At 35.0% G+C, this 14,562-nt stretch overlaps 1 protein-coding gene across 1 annotated transcript; it reads right to left on the reverse strand.

Moving 5' to 3' along the window:
* Window positions 1-2,639: 2,639 nt before the first annotated feature.
* On the reverse strand, window positions 2,640-14,377 carry LOC121390589 (retinal rod rhodopsin-sensitive cGMP 3',5'-cyclic phosphodiesterase subunit delta-like). The gene is made up of 6 exons (XM_041522443.1): window positions 14,242-14,377; window positions 8,551-8,613; window positions 7,827-7,852; window positions 6,763-6,888; window positions 5,234-5,339; window positions 2,640-3,322 (listed from the first exon to the last, which is right to left on the reverse strand). Exons 1-6 carry the CDS (start codon window positions 14,280-14,282, stop codon window positions 3,241-3,243), a joined length of 444 nt encoding a protein of 147 aa, XP_041378377.1. The 5' UTR covers window positions 14,283-14,377; the 3' UTR covers window positions 2,640-3,240.
* Between the last annotated feature and the right edge of the window lie 185 nt (window positions 14,378-14,562).

Consider the following 14,562-nt stretch of genomic DNA (forward strand, 5'->3'; position numbering starts at 1 on the left):
AATGCATTTTGGGGTACTGCAAAAACCTGGATGACCAAAACCCCTTCAGGTGTAAGAAAATTAATATTCTATGTAATAAAATGTAAGCACTTCTAACTTAAATTATCAAAAATGGCTTTAATAGTGAAAAATAAGATATTGTGTTTAAAAACTAGGGTCCGTCACTTTAAACATGGCTAGCTCTGGGCGAGTAGAACATTTTGCCAGATTATCCATTATCAATAACTGCAGAAACCATGTTATTAAAATATATATATATCACTACATGAAAATATTTCGCCACATTAAAATAAAATTCACCATTTGTTTTTCAAACTCGCAATTGTCAAGGATGTGCTGCAAAGTGTCTTACAAAATACCTACACTAAACTTTTCAAACATTATCTGAAAACAAGGATGTCTTATATACGCCATCATTTTAATGTTTTCAGTACATGAACTATAGACAAATCAAACTAATTACATCACTATTCCAGAGAAAAATCATATAAACTATGTCACAATTTCAGAGTTAACTCTTGGTCCCTTTTCCTTTTAGCCAAAAAGCAATTTTAATGCAGAATTTTCTAAAAAAAATTTTTACATAAAAGTGAAAAAGCTTTTACTGGAAATGAAAACATGATATACATGTAGTCTCATCTCCCAATATTGGCAAACAAAAAATTGTCCGATTTTAACTTTACTTTCTTGTAAAGTTGACCTTTAAGTTTAATTTCCAATTTTAATATGTAACATTCAAAACTGGCAAAGCGGATGAATACCATTATTTAGGTGTCATGACAGTACTTTCAATGATAAACATGAAGTTCAAAACCAAAATTGAACACAATCAACACCTGATGATTAAAGCCAAAATAAATTCTCAGTCTACAAACATTTCGTCTTTCTTCTTCTAGCCTAGCTGTGTTACCATGAACTAAAACTGTTTATTAATAAAACTCTTTGGACTCAAAACTTTTATGGAAATATGTCTAACAAACATCTGGTAAAGATGTCATCAGAATCTGTGATAACCATAAAAATGTGAATTAAATTAAATTAAATGTTTTTATTTAACGACGCACTCCACACATTTTATTTACGGTTATATGGTCAAACATATGGTTAAGGACCACACAGATTTTGAGAGGAAACCCGCTGTCGCCACTACATGGGCTACTCTTTCCGATTAGCAGCAAGGGATCTTTTATTTGCGCTTCCCACAGGCAGGATAGCACAAACCATGGCCTTTGTTGAACCAGTTATGGATCACTGGTTGGTGCAAGTGGTTTACACCTACCCATTGAGCCTTGCGGAGCATAAAAATGTGGACGCCAGCTAAATGCAACTTGGCACTTGATTACTCATATATAGCTATGACGCATCTGGTCTTTCAACACAGATTATTTATATCTGTCAAAGCCAGTTAAATAATAATGTTTGAATAAAAAATGTTTTTATATGGTCTTCTTTAATAGCTTTTAACGTATTACCTTACACGGTTTCAGTGTATAATTTTAGCTCTGTTGTACTTGAAAATATATCCTAAAACAATACAATCTTCAACATTTGACTACCATTGTATAATTTTAGCTCTGTTGTACTTGAAAATATATCCTAAAACAATACAATCTTCAACATTTGACTACCATACACCAGTAATATTATTTTGTTACACATAAATTTTAGAAGACGGAGAACAACTGGTTACTGTATTAAGATATCAGCTTTTTATTACCCATATGGTTAAAAATATCTTGGTACATATCAAAGCGACAAGTCCCACTTGAACGCCAAGTGGGACTAACACTTCGACGTCACACGATGATGTCATCGATTGGCGCATTACAACCTTACAGGAATGTCAACCAAATTATGATCGACTATGGGTAATAAATAGGATATTAAACTTGCTACCATTTCAATCATGTTTATGTCCCTCGTGAAATAATTTTCATTGTCACTCGCTGAAGCTCATGACAAAAGAAAATTATTTCACTCGGGACATAAACATGATACAAAATGGAAGCGCGTTGAATATCCTATTGATCCTGCGCAGGTTAGAATAGCAAATGCTGTTCAGCAGGGCCTTGCGTCATTTGCCCTTCGACCTGAGCAGGATAAAATAGTCATCTTAAGACTAACTGGTTATTTTATTTATCCCGCAATCCAACAAAAATACATGGAAGTTGGAAAATCATATTTATTCTAGTTTTTGTATGTAAACTGATTACCATCAATCAAGAAAGACATATGCAGTATGATGTTATTTAAGATACATGACATCATTCTTTGTAAGACGTTAGCTACATTTTGTCACATTCAAAATAAGTTTCAAAACTCATTCATAAATAAATATACAAGTTATGTATCTTTATCGTTACACAAAGCTTTATTTGTATGTACTGTACTGAAACAATTTATTTAAAGAGTACGTTATTGAAATTCTAGTCTAAAATACCAGAGTCGAGTTGGTCATGTGTCATGTGACCTATCTATATTTATCTAGTCATATCTCACCAATGTATAGAGTGATTGCAGGATAAACTAAAGTATCTACACGCATGCCATCATCAATGTGGAAAAACCAACAATAAATTTATAGGGCTGGCCACATAACTGATTTAGGTATTAAAAATGCATGATGTCTTATTATTAAATTGGGGGGGGGGGGGGGGGGGGCTTTTCCCCATCCCCATACCATTGCATCAACACTTACATGTATGTTCTCTTACACAGGTTAAGCTGGACAAAGAGTTAATCATTTGGCAGTTGTAATGTCCAGCCAATTCAGTTTTTGTCAATGTAGAGCCAATTCAGTTTTTGTCGGTCAAATAAAATGTCACACAATACAGATCAATTAAAAGGCTAAATTATCAAATTAACTTTCTGGTGAATTTGTTATCAATTGTCTATGGCACCTTCAACTTCCATACGTCAATTACAACCCAAGCTTTTATTCCTAAATGCCAGCTTAAAACATCTGTTTTATTGTACGATACGACAAAGCAGAAAAACAGATTATTTACACTTGTACTATCTATCCATGTTTGGCAGGATCCTTAATATGACACTATTTTTGTTTGCACTGCATCAAGATGTATTCAGTATCACATGTATAACATTTGCAGTTTTTATAGATTCTGCAAAAGAGGAATAGTTTTAGCAGTGGTCTTCCCAAGCTCAGTGATGAGGAGATGAGCTGGGTTAACCTGTGAGTGTTTTATGGCGGATAGTACGACGAGATGGTAATGACTAGAATCATACGTAGAATATCCGCACCTTCGACGTACTGACCAGGAGATCACCATCGTAAAATCGAGTTTCTATTAACACATTGCCACTGAAATAAAAAAAAAATTTAATTAAAAATAATGTAAATCTGACATATGTAGTGGAAAATAATAGCATTATTATCCTATATAGAACCATCCCCTGCAATTGCCCACGGCAATCGGCAATGCCGTTGAGTATTTAATTTTCCATGGCACTTTTTGGCCTTGGACTATATTCAGGTTTTTTTTCAATGGCATGGGGTTTTTTTTGGCAGTGGACGTTTTCTTAATTACAGGGGTTGTAAACTCCATACTTGTTTGCTTTACTTTCATAAATATTTAATTTTTAAATACATTTTTAATTTGATATGACACAATACACATTCACTAAACAGAACAATTATCACACCCATATTTTATTTGAGTATCTGAGAGTTTTAAAGTGCATATGATTTATTCCTGGCAAGACCAGTAAAGTATTTCAGGAAGAAATATCGGAAAACCAAAGAAATTTAATTTTTTTTAAAACATGTTAATTCCCAGACAAGGAAGGAAGGAAATGTTTTATTTAACGACGCACTCAACACATTTTATTTACGGTTATATAATTCCCAGACAAATGATCAACTGAATGAAAGAAACTTACACTCCCACGTACAATTTGTCAAAAATCAGACGGTACATTCATTTTTATATGCAAACCTTATGATTTAAAATATGCAAGTAGGCTAAAAACAGCCGGCCTAAATAAAAAAAAATGTATGGGTTAGGCTTGGATGTTTTTAACCAACTGAGAACCCAAAAAATTCGATTTTGTTTAACACCACCACCAGAGCACACTGATTAATTAATCATCGGCTATTGGATGTCAAACATTTGGTAATTCTGACTAGTAGACATCAGAGGAAACCTGCTACATTTTTCCATTAGCAGTAAGGGATTTTTTATATGCACTTTTCCCCACAGACAGGAAAGCACATGCTACCACCTTTGACCAGTTGTGGTGCAATGGCTGGAACGAGAAAAATCCAAACAGTTGAATGGATCCACCGAGGTGGTTCAATCCTGCGACGCAAGTACCTCAGGCGAGACTGAGAACTAATTTTGGGTAGACCTGTGTAAAAATATGTTAACTCGGTTGCTTGTATTTTAAAGCTATTCATCGATAATCTCCATTTTATCTTCTGCATGCTGAAATTTATACTTGTACAATGTTCACTCACTTGAACTGCGTTACAAAGGTTTTTCCAGTGAGTTCCAGGCAGTTAATTTTAAGAAAAGCAGGGGGTCTCTTATTAAAGGTAGGTTAAGAATTCAACAGAATACTTTCGACTTTGTGATTTAAATACTATTTATTTCTGTTAGTATTTTAACAGTTGGGATTGGTCAACAGGAATAGGGCGAGTACTTCTGTAGGCTGGCAATCTTTTCAATAGTATACCGGCTAGATGGGACCTGGTTGGAACCTTTCGCAAGGCCTGCATATGTACAGGCTCTATAGTGTTTTCCCTAGCTTGTTTTAGCATGGTGCAGCACTATGCCTCAGTAGTCTAGCACCATCTTGCCTCAATCAGAGCCAGGCTGCCCTGAGATTAAACAAGCCTTTTTCAGTAATTAATTCTAAAATTGCCCTTATAAAACACCCCAAAAGGTATTATTAATTAATAAAATATGCCTTTTATATCTTTTGCCATTCATTTATTAAAGTAAGCACATAAATTACATTAATGTTTATTTTAATTAAAAAAAATTTTTTTTTAATGAAAAACAAGTGCCCAGAAAATGGTGAAAATGCCCCAAAAGTGTTTGGTCTACCATGCCTTGCCTAATTTCTAGGGAAATCACTACTCTAGATACAAGAGTATCAAACAGCAGTTACTGTGATCAACTCTATTGCTTGTCCTAACACATCTTTTACATCAGTGAAGAAAGATTACACCTTCTCTATTCTCTATGTTATGACCAAATTGAATGCTTACTTGAGAACACTAGCTGGCATCATCTGGTTCTCGGGAGCTGCCTCTATAACTGACTGCCATGTGTTCGTAGAACCAGGAATTACAAACCCAAACTCAAAATACCACTCTGAAATAAACAGCAAATCATTTTAATAGTGATGGACAAATAAGATTTTCTGTCAGTATTGTTCATTTTGTTTTCTAAATAATCATATCGTAAACATTTAACAACTGACCAACTTCTAGTTACAGTTATGCAATAATATGCAGTGGCCGTCTTTAATCTTATCTTATCGTAGATACTATACTAAACAAATAACAGAAATTCTGCAGGATTAAATGTTTGACCTATTGTAAACTTATTTGATTTTGATGAGGTTTAAATTTTTAAAATTCAAGAAGTGAAAACATTTAAATTAAACTTTTAATTTTATTTTTAAAAATGTTTATGTCATACACATCCATAGGTGCAACTATAAACCAAGTTTCATTGACGCAGGAATTACAGTTTGTGAGAAATGGAGCTAAATACAAAATGCTAATGTTGAGCTAAATGAATGAATGAATGTTTAACGACACCCCAGCACGAAAAATACATCGGCTATTGGGTGTCAAACTATGGTAATGCAAATAAATAAAGTGATGATCAACATCAATATAAAAATTCAAGGTTTAAACAAAAACAGTGTAAAGAACTGTGCAGAAATACAAATACAAATATCACAGAATTTTACGGACACCGAATTTTACTCTAAACTTCAATTTGTGCTGTATTGGCCATTCTCAAAGAGAATGTTACACCCCTGCACCACGGTGAGGTTACAGCACGCGCAGGGGTGTTGAGCTAAAAGTAATACCTGTATCTCACCTTGTAACTTCATAAAGGTTATATAATAAATACGCCAAAAAACTAAATAAAATATCTACCTCAGATGATGGCAAATTAGGATATTAAAATATTACATTAATGTTGCAAGATGATGCAAAAACATAGGAAACTAAGACCAAAGGGCTATAACTGGCAAACTTGATTTAACACAGAAATACAATAAGATCAACATTAAATGGTCGTGTCAAATACCCAACTGAATCAATAACAAATTAAACAAGGGGTGGGATTTAGCTCAGTCGGTTGAGTGCTCGCTTGAGGTGCTTGTGTCGCAAGAATTGAACCACCTCGGTGGATCATTTCAACAGATTGGTTTTTTCCTCTCGTTCAACCAGTGCATCACAACTGGTCAAAGGCTGTGGTATGTGCTTTCTTGTCTTGTGGGAAAGTGCATATAAAAGATCTCTTGCAGCCTATGATTAATTAATCAATGTGCTCGACTGGTGTCGTTACAAAAAACAAACGTTCAATAACAAATTAAAGACTAACCATCATCATATGGAGAGGACATTTTCTTCAAGCTAAGCCATTTAACAGATGTGATACCCATTTCAAAATAAAAGCTGAAAATTATATCATTGTTAAATACAATACCAGTATAACAGTTATATATAAAAGATGAAAAACACAAACCTGATTTAAATATACAAAAGATATTTACCTTCCAAAATTTTTCCTTTGAACATCACTTTTTGCTCCAGCCTAAATTTCTCCATGGGTTCTAGTGATGAAAAATTTACCTCTCTTGACACTGCTCTGCATTTGAGAATTTTTTTAGGTACCCGTGCTGTTAAGCAGAAAAAAGAAAGAAAAGTTTATGTTAAAAATTAACTTCCACACAAAATATATATGAATGTAAATGTCAATATCTTTCTTTACTAATTAAATAAATATTTCTTCTGTATAAATAAAAAAGTATCTACTTTAAAATATATAAATCCTAGATCTGTAGCAAATATGTAAAAACTGAGCAATTCATTTATGGCAGCCTGGACAATGAGTTTGTACGTGTTCTATTTTTACTATTCAACCATATATCTATTAGAGCTGGGCTGTATGGAAATTTCAGGTTCGGTATCGGTATTTTTGGGGTGATACAATATTGATAAAGAGAGGTATTTTCGGGTTTAAATACACACCCGAGTTTTACCCGCTTATTTCATCTAAATAAAATTGAATTACATACACTAGGTCTTCTTCTTCTCGCTATTTTACGTTCATCAGATATATATTGTTAGTGCTTTACTAAATGACGGGAAACATTTTTCAATACCGAAATTTCTGTATTTCGATATTTGCTCAGTACGGTAAATCGGTATTGACATGATACCGATACCGGACAGGGTATACTGTATACCACCCAGCTCTAATATCTATACTAGCCAACTTTTCAAGTCTTTAAACAATTCCCTGGGAAGTTGGGCTAGGGAATGCATAGAAAGAAAAAAAAACATTCCAAGGAGATCAAGTATGGACACACAGTATCATTTCAGGCTTTGAAATGTGACAATGTATCAATACTGTGAGTCAGAACTAAAATGATGAGTCTGTTTACAATTAGGCTTATTTTATACTTTGCCCTCTACTGCTGTTACCAGTTAAAAGTTGCAAGTAAATATTGACTAGCACTTGCACTGTGGTAAGTGAAATGTTTCCAAAAAATTTCAACCTCTGCTGCAGGAACTAATTTCAGATGGCTTTTCAAGTCATCACGACACAACGTACCTTCATGTTCTGAATCTGGTGATGATCTGCATGAATATGCAAAAAAAGAAGAAAAAAATATTAGAATACTGTTACCTGTAAATAAACAACAGCCACAAACATGTTGTGATATATAATACTTTAAAATCAACTATCATACCATAGCTCTTTAGAATGAAATAGTTATAATGTAAAATAAATACCAAAAACCCAACCAACCCCCACCTGGCAAAAATCTGGAAATTCATCTACTTTGAACACAAGGGCCCCGTTCCACAAAGCGATCTTAGCGCTAAGATAACTGTAAGTGTATACGTTAGGTGTGCAGATACGGTGATCTTAGGGCTAAGATCGCTTCGTGGAATGGGGCCCTGGGGCCCAATTCACAAAAGTCTCTTAGTTTCTGCTAGACAACAAAGCATCCTCTTTTGCAAGTCTTTTAGCATTGCACTACGAGATTGCAAAGTTGCGAGAGTTTAGTGAATTAGGCCCCAGACCAGTGACCTGACAAATTCAGCATTTCTAAACAAATTAATTCCAAAATTATTTAAAAATTTATGTGAGCCGATATTTGTTTCAAACTTCGTGCTTTCATTACCGATGTTCCAATGAATGATTATAATTGAAAATTGATTGGCCTGGCTCTACTGATGTTAGGATCTATCATAAATATATCTATGAAATCAACTGTCATGAAATGTTTTCTGTTGTAGCCATTTTTATCAAAACATGTATATATACTTACAAATCATCATTGGACTGCCACAATATCTTTCCACTGTCCGCATCCCTTAAATTCATCCAATTTCTGACTTGTCAAGGAATATATATATATATATAACCAACAAATTATAGCTACACAATTTCCTGCAGCATTGTCCCCACTACACTTAAAATGGAGGAAGATGAATTAACATTTTGGTGCGTGTCCATGGTCTCACGACTCACATGTGCCAGATCAACAAAGCCAAATCATTTAATTTTTGTGATTTTTAAGCCCTGTTATTAGAATTTGTTTTCAAGTATTATATTCAATATGCAAACGGTATGCTACCTTTTTGTGCCTCTGCTGTAGTGAATAGTATTCATAACCCATTCATAACAATTGTAAATAATTTTGAGTGTATAAATTGTGTTAATTAAGAATCAATTCAGTAGCAAATTGATATTTTACAACTATTCATTGGCAGGCCTTTCCCCAGGATTTTTTTAAGGCGCTTACATATATAGCATCATTATAACACAAACATCAAGGCAAAAGAAGTGGGGTAGTGGGTTTAAAACAGTTAAGTGTTTGCCTTCAATCCATCAAATCATGTTGGGGGGGGGGGGGGGGGGGTAAAACTTCTTTTTTTCAAATAACCCATCAATTCCCCACCCCCAACAATTTCATAATTTACTCCATGTTGTTGCTGTTGATTTCAGCATCGTGTTAAATGCTTGTTGTGATTTCTGCTTGTAAAATACCTAATCTAAGAATGCTGACTTCACAGTATATTCCATTTATATATATATATATATATATATATATATATTAAAGAAAAAAACCCAGAAAAAGAGTTAATAAAATAAAATTTTACGGTCTTTTTAAAATCCAGCTAACTTATTAAATGTCACCTCACAGTTTAACAAATACATATCTAGCATTATCTAACAAATATGATTATTGTAAACTAATTCAGTGTACGTTTAACTGCAATTTGTATAAATACTGCATGTTCATTTCCCGCGATCGCGATCTCAGTGTGCGTGCTCTCGACCACAGGTACAAAATTAACAAAGACAAAGGAAATAATGAAACTGCAGTTAGATATTCATTGATGCAAACAACTGTTGTTTTTCTACACATTTACATAAAGATTTACTTCTGCGTAATTGTATTGTTCATGTCCGCAACAATGTCTCTTGACACGTGGGTGTCAGCTGACTCTGAAGTGTGAAGTATATTACGCCGAGAGCATTCCTCAGTTCAGCCAACAAACGTTCTTCCTAACGTTTGCGAACTATTTGATTGGTGTCCGTCGTGTCCATTTGGTTTAACGTGAAGCGCACAAACCAGTGTAGCGAACGTTTTGTTTTCGCTCGGTCTGGCTGAACTCAGCCCTTGGGATAGCCTACATATCTTTCGACCCTGAACTAGCATGTGTATTCAAATTGGCATGCAGTGTCGGTTTATTTTTATTACTTTGGTTCAAAGACTTTACAAAATTAAAATAGCAAGTTACATATTTTCCAGACATTGAATCACCGTCACATTGCTGTCATACATGTCGAATGCATGCTGTTAAAATTAATAACCTTATTATTAAAATTAGCAAACATCATAAGGCATACACTGTATTCTGGATAACACCGTTTCTCGTTACCGGTCGCGAGATGGCTATTATGCTAATTGAATATTTGGTATTATTATGTTTGAGGTGTGGAATAGATTATGTAACAGTTTGTTCACATCAGAAGATAGAAAATGGCTCAGCCAACATTTTAGCCACTTGCAAATTTTATTAGCCATTTTTTTTGTAAAAATAATTTTTAATTAGCCGATGGCTATATTGGTTACCGACAGCGCGAGCCCTGGATTTTTTCAGTGTGTCTTGGGAATGGGGTGTTAGGCTAGAAATTACTGATTGCCAACTTAACTATACTATTAAAAAGTGCTTCACCTATTACTTATCGAGTTAAATAGTACCCTTGATTCTGTCAATGGGCATCTTCTTTGATCGGCCTTGAAGCTCGATTGCTCGGCACGGGAATCCCGTTACGCGTAAGCACCTTCCTGATGGATTAGCGGTCCCAGTAGATGTGGTAAAATTACCAAACACCAATTGTGAGCAGACGACTGATCAATTGTTAGGTATTTAGGACGTGTTTTACCTGTCATAGTGATTAGGTGTGCTTGGTATACTGGTACACAAGTTGTTTGCAAGAGGTAGTCGACTGCCACGCTCGTACTTGTGATAATTGTTTTTCTAAAGTACTTCAAATCAAGGCGTAGCGGCAATTGATTTAAGGCCCTTCCACACCGTCAAAGCGCTTACTTTACAGATCAAGGCGTGTCGGGCCGCTACGCCTAACGGCCCTGGGGAAACCCCTGCATTGGTATGAAAGTAATGCCCATCTGTACTAGTATCGACATCAAGTGTTAGCAAAGGATAAATGTCAAGCACTTGTCATATTATATGAGACGGCCCCTGAAAGACTGAATGGGCGATCATGTGACGCCAGAGCCCTCAAAAGTACCCGGTCTCCGGCGGAAAATCGCCGCCTGAAACAGCTTTTGCCGCCGCCTACTTTTCGTTTATGGTAAACAAAAAGTGCTTTCTCTTCTTTAATAAAGTCTCCTACAAAAGGGATCCAAACAAGGTGCCAAAATAGTTGTTTATTTGTCTTGAAACGGGATTAGTTCACATCGAAATCTGATTTTTCAAATGTTTCTAGGGGAGGGCCCCCAGACCCCCCGCTTTGCCCCCTGCTATCATCACTGTTGTAGCCTGCTACTTCTTAAACTATTGAGGGTGCTGTGACGCTATGTCATAATTCTGCTGTCCGGAGTTTGACGAAGCTTAACTGAATGTGGGTGCTGTCGGGTTTCTTTCTGTAGTGTGTGTATTAGTAATTAATACCTGGATTGGTTTTAATCAAGGAACTCGTAAATGATGTAAATGTATTTGACATCAAACATAGGATTGTTGTGGTATTAGAGTGGGAATCTTTGACTACTCTTTGATGGGCAGTGATTGCAGTGTTCTCGCTGGGTAAAAATTAAAGGAGGGCGGCTGCTCGGCACCACACCCTTAAAAAAAACCCACCAATAATAATCGAAAAGCAAAAAAAAAAAAAGGGGGGGGGGGGGGGGGAAGAGAGAAGAGTAGTTTGGTTACCATATTGTTGTGTGTTGGTAGACCTTGAGAAAAGACATACTCCTTATTTTGCCTACAAAAAAGTGCAAAGGGGTTTATAAAAAGACTCGTCTTTTAATTGAACCGAAGATGATATCGGTCCGACATTCTCTGGCAGTTCCGGTTTTGCTGGACCAATCAAAGTTTTAATATTATTTTTAATAAAGATTTCAAGATATACGAAAAACAATAAAGGTGTTTGTAAAGTGATCTCCTAATGTCAGATACATTTTTGTTATTTCCATCTTCATTGAATGAATCGATCGCTGTGATAAAATATTATTGCTAGCTGATAAAGAGTAGTTTTGTTTTTGTAAAGACGGTGGGTGTGTGTGTATATTATTTGGCACTCAAGATAAATTATTTTAATGATAAACACTACCACTTCCGTTGTTTTTATAAGCGTTCATATCCCCTCAAAATGAAAAGTTTACAATATTTTATAAAGAACTGCTGAATAAACAGAATAACAGAAAGTAAAAATCATCACTTTCAACCAATTATATCTGCAACTGAGGACAAAATATCAAACGATAGTTAGTGGAAACAAAAGACAGAATGACCGTTCTGATCACGTGACAAATTTGGCGCCAAATAAGAGGGGTTTTTTCAATTGGAGATTGCTGAATCCGTAAAAAATCAAATGTTTTCATTGCTTACATAAAATATAACTTTTATTGTGTCTATCAAACATACAAATGGATACAGACATTGGACAAAATAGAGGCTGTTATTGTGTTAAAAATACTATTATGTTACGGTAACTGTCGTAAATGTATCGTCAATTGCTTTTTCGTACACAACGCGGCTTGTTTCCTTTGATGTCCAGTGTGCAAACTGATCGTTGTTTTTTGTGGGGGAAAAAAGTGCATTTGAAAATAGCAGAGATAGGTGCTGGAAAATACAGGAGGGCGGGGAACATGAAAGGATGGCGGCAAAATGGAATAGCGGGGCAGGGCGCCCCACTTAAATGGAGCAGCGAGAACAATGGATTGAAAGAAAATTACATAGCTTGGTCAGCTAGCGATAATATTTTACCACAGCGATCGATTCATTCGATGAAGATGGAAATAACAAAAATGTATCTGTAATTAGAGCATATAATTGTACAAATGTCTGTCTAGCTCTCTTACAGTCAGAATACTCGGGCTAATGGTCAGATACGAGCTGCTACCATTAGCCATCAACACTAATGTACCATATAAAAAATACCAAATAAAAACATACACACATAATGTTCAGCTCATTATAAAGTTATTACGCCTACAGCGGCTCACTGTCAGCCCTATGTCAATGTGATGGCACTACTTTGACCATCAGGCACAAATAATAATTATATAGATACATGTATATTTGCTTTGCATTTATATATATTTTTTAAAATTAAAATATAAAAAATTAAGATAATTTTGTCTACACAGCACAAAGAAATTATCTTTACATATACAGCAGCCCGCTGTCGTTCCTTCGCCAGCACGATGATACTTTTTATGGCTAGATCAGCATAATGAGGTATAAATAAATAAAAAATTATTAATCAAGTATTAATGCAGGGCTTCTAGATTATGGTAGCCCCACTCCAATGGCTAGTGATATTCTATGTTCGGCTAGTAAACAACTACTATTGCCATGCCCAACGGCTAGTGAATTTTTTTTTCTAATATTGCAGTTGTCTATTTTGTAAATTATATGAATATCCTGCCCCCATCCTAACCCTCCTATGGGTAAAATATCCACCCACACCCACCTAACAATATCTGTTAGAATTAGTGTACGTTTAGGGTTAGTTATATACAATACCTTTTTAAACATTTTGTCCTATAAAAGCAACATAATTTTTATATTTCGGAATCCAGTATCACTACGTTTTGCCTTTGAGATTTATAAGTATTAAAATGCAGTCTCACTTGTTGATCCACTGTGTGACCGAGTGGTTACAGTGCTCGGCTAGTCCTGATGGTCTAGAGTTTGAATCCAGGGCAATAGCACTACGTCGTTTATATAGAGTTTAATACAATGTCCACTTGATATTGCTAATCGGTAATCCAATACTCCAAAGAGAGAGGTGCGGGCGGAAATACTTCCTCGTTTTGATGAATTTCAGGGTCATTTCATACTGGGACCATTATGACTACAATTCCTTTGGGTTAGTGATAGCATCCGCATGTTGGAACATTTGAAACTCTTTCCTATGTTGTTTGAGTGGATAAATGCTTAATTTATCCATTTAGTTTTTAGAATGTGCATAGAATGACAGTAAAAACCCATTTACCACATTAATTATTAAACATTTTCCTTTTTTTAGGGTAAAAAAGGTAACCATCGCCTGGGTGGAGCTTTACCACAGATTCTTACCGAATATCCTAACATACGTAATTCTATTCAATATTTTCAATGCACAGAAATGTCATAAATTTGTTGACAAATAAAACGCATTTTACTATTTGTTTTTGTTACCGGAAGTTGACAACACTCAGGATAAAACTATAAACAATGTTGACATTTCAATGTATTTCATTCAGAACGCCGAAGGATACAATTTGAAACCTTTCATAATATCTTCAGCCTTTGACGGCATCGTGAAATATGTGACTAAAAAATTAAACTAAAACGATGAAACAACACGTTTCTACCGAAGCCAATCTGTCAAGAATTCAATATGGAGAAGCTACGATTACCGATGGCGTAATGAGTATATTAATCCGCATTGTGGGAGGAATTATTGTAAGACTCACAGTACCGAAACGTTTTGCGTTCTACTCGTTACAAATTAAATTGTAGTTTATCGATTTAAAACAAACTTCCTATTTTGTTATTTATAGTAAATTAATGCAAATAGAAAATGGTAACACAATTTG

Source organism: Gigantopelta aegis, chromosome 15 (assembly GCF_016097555.1).
Source record: "Gigantopelta aegis isolate Gae_Host chromosome 15, Gae_host_genome, whole genome shotgun sequence".
Lineage (NCBI taxonomy): Eukaryota > Metazoa > Mollusca > Gastropoda > Neomphalida > Peltospiridae > Gigantopelta > Gigantopelta aegis.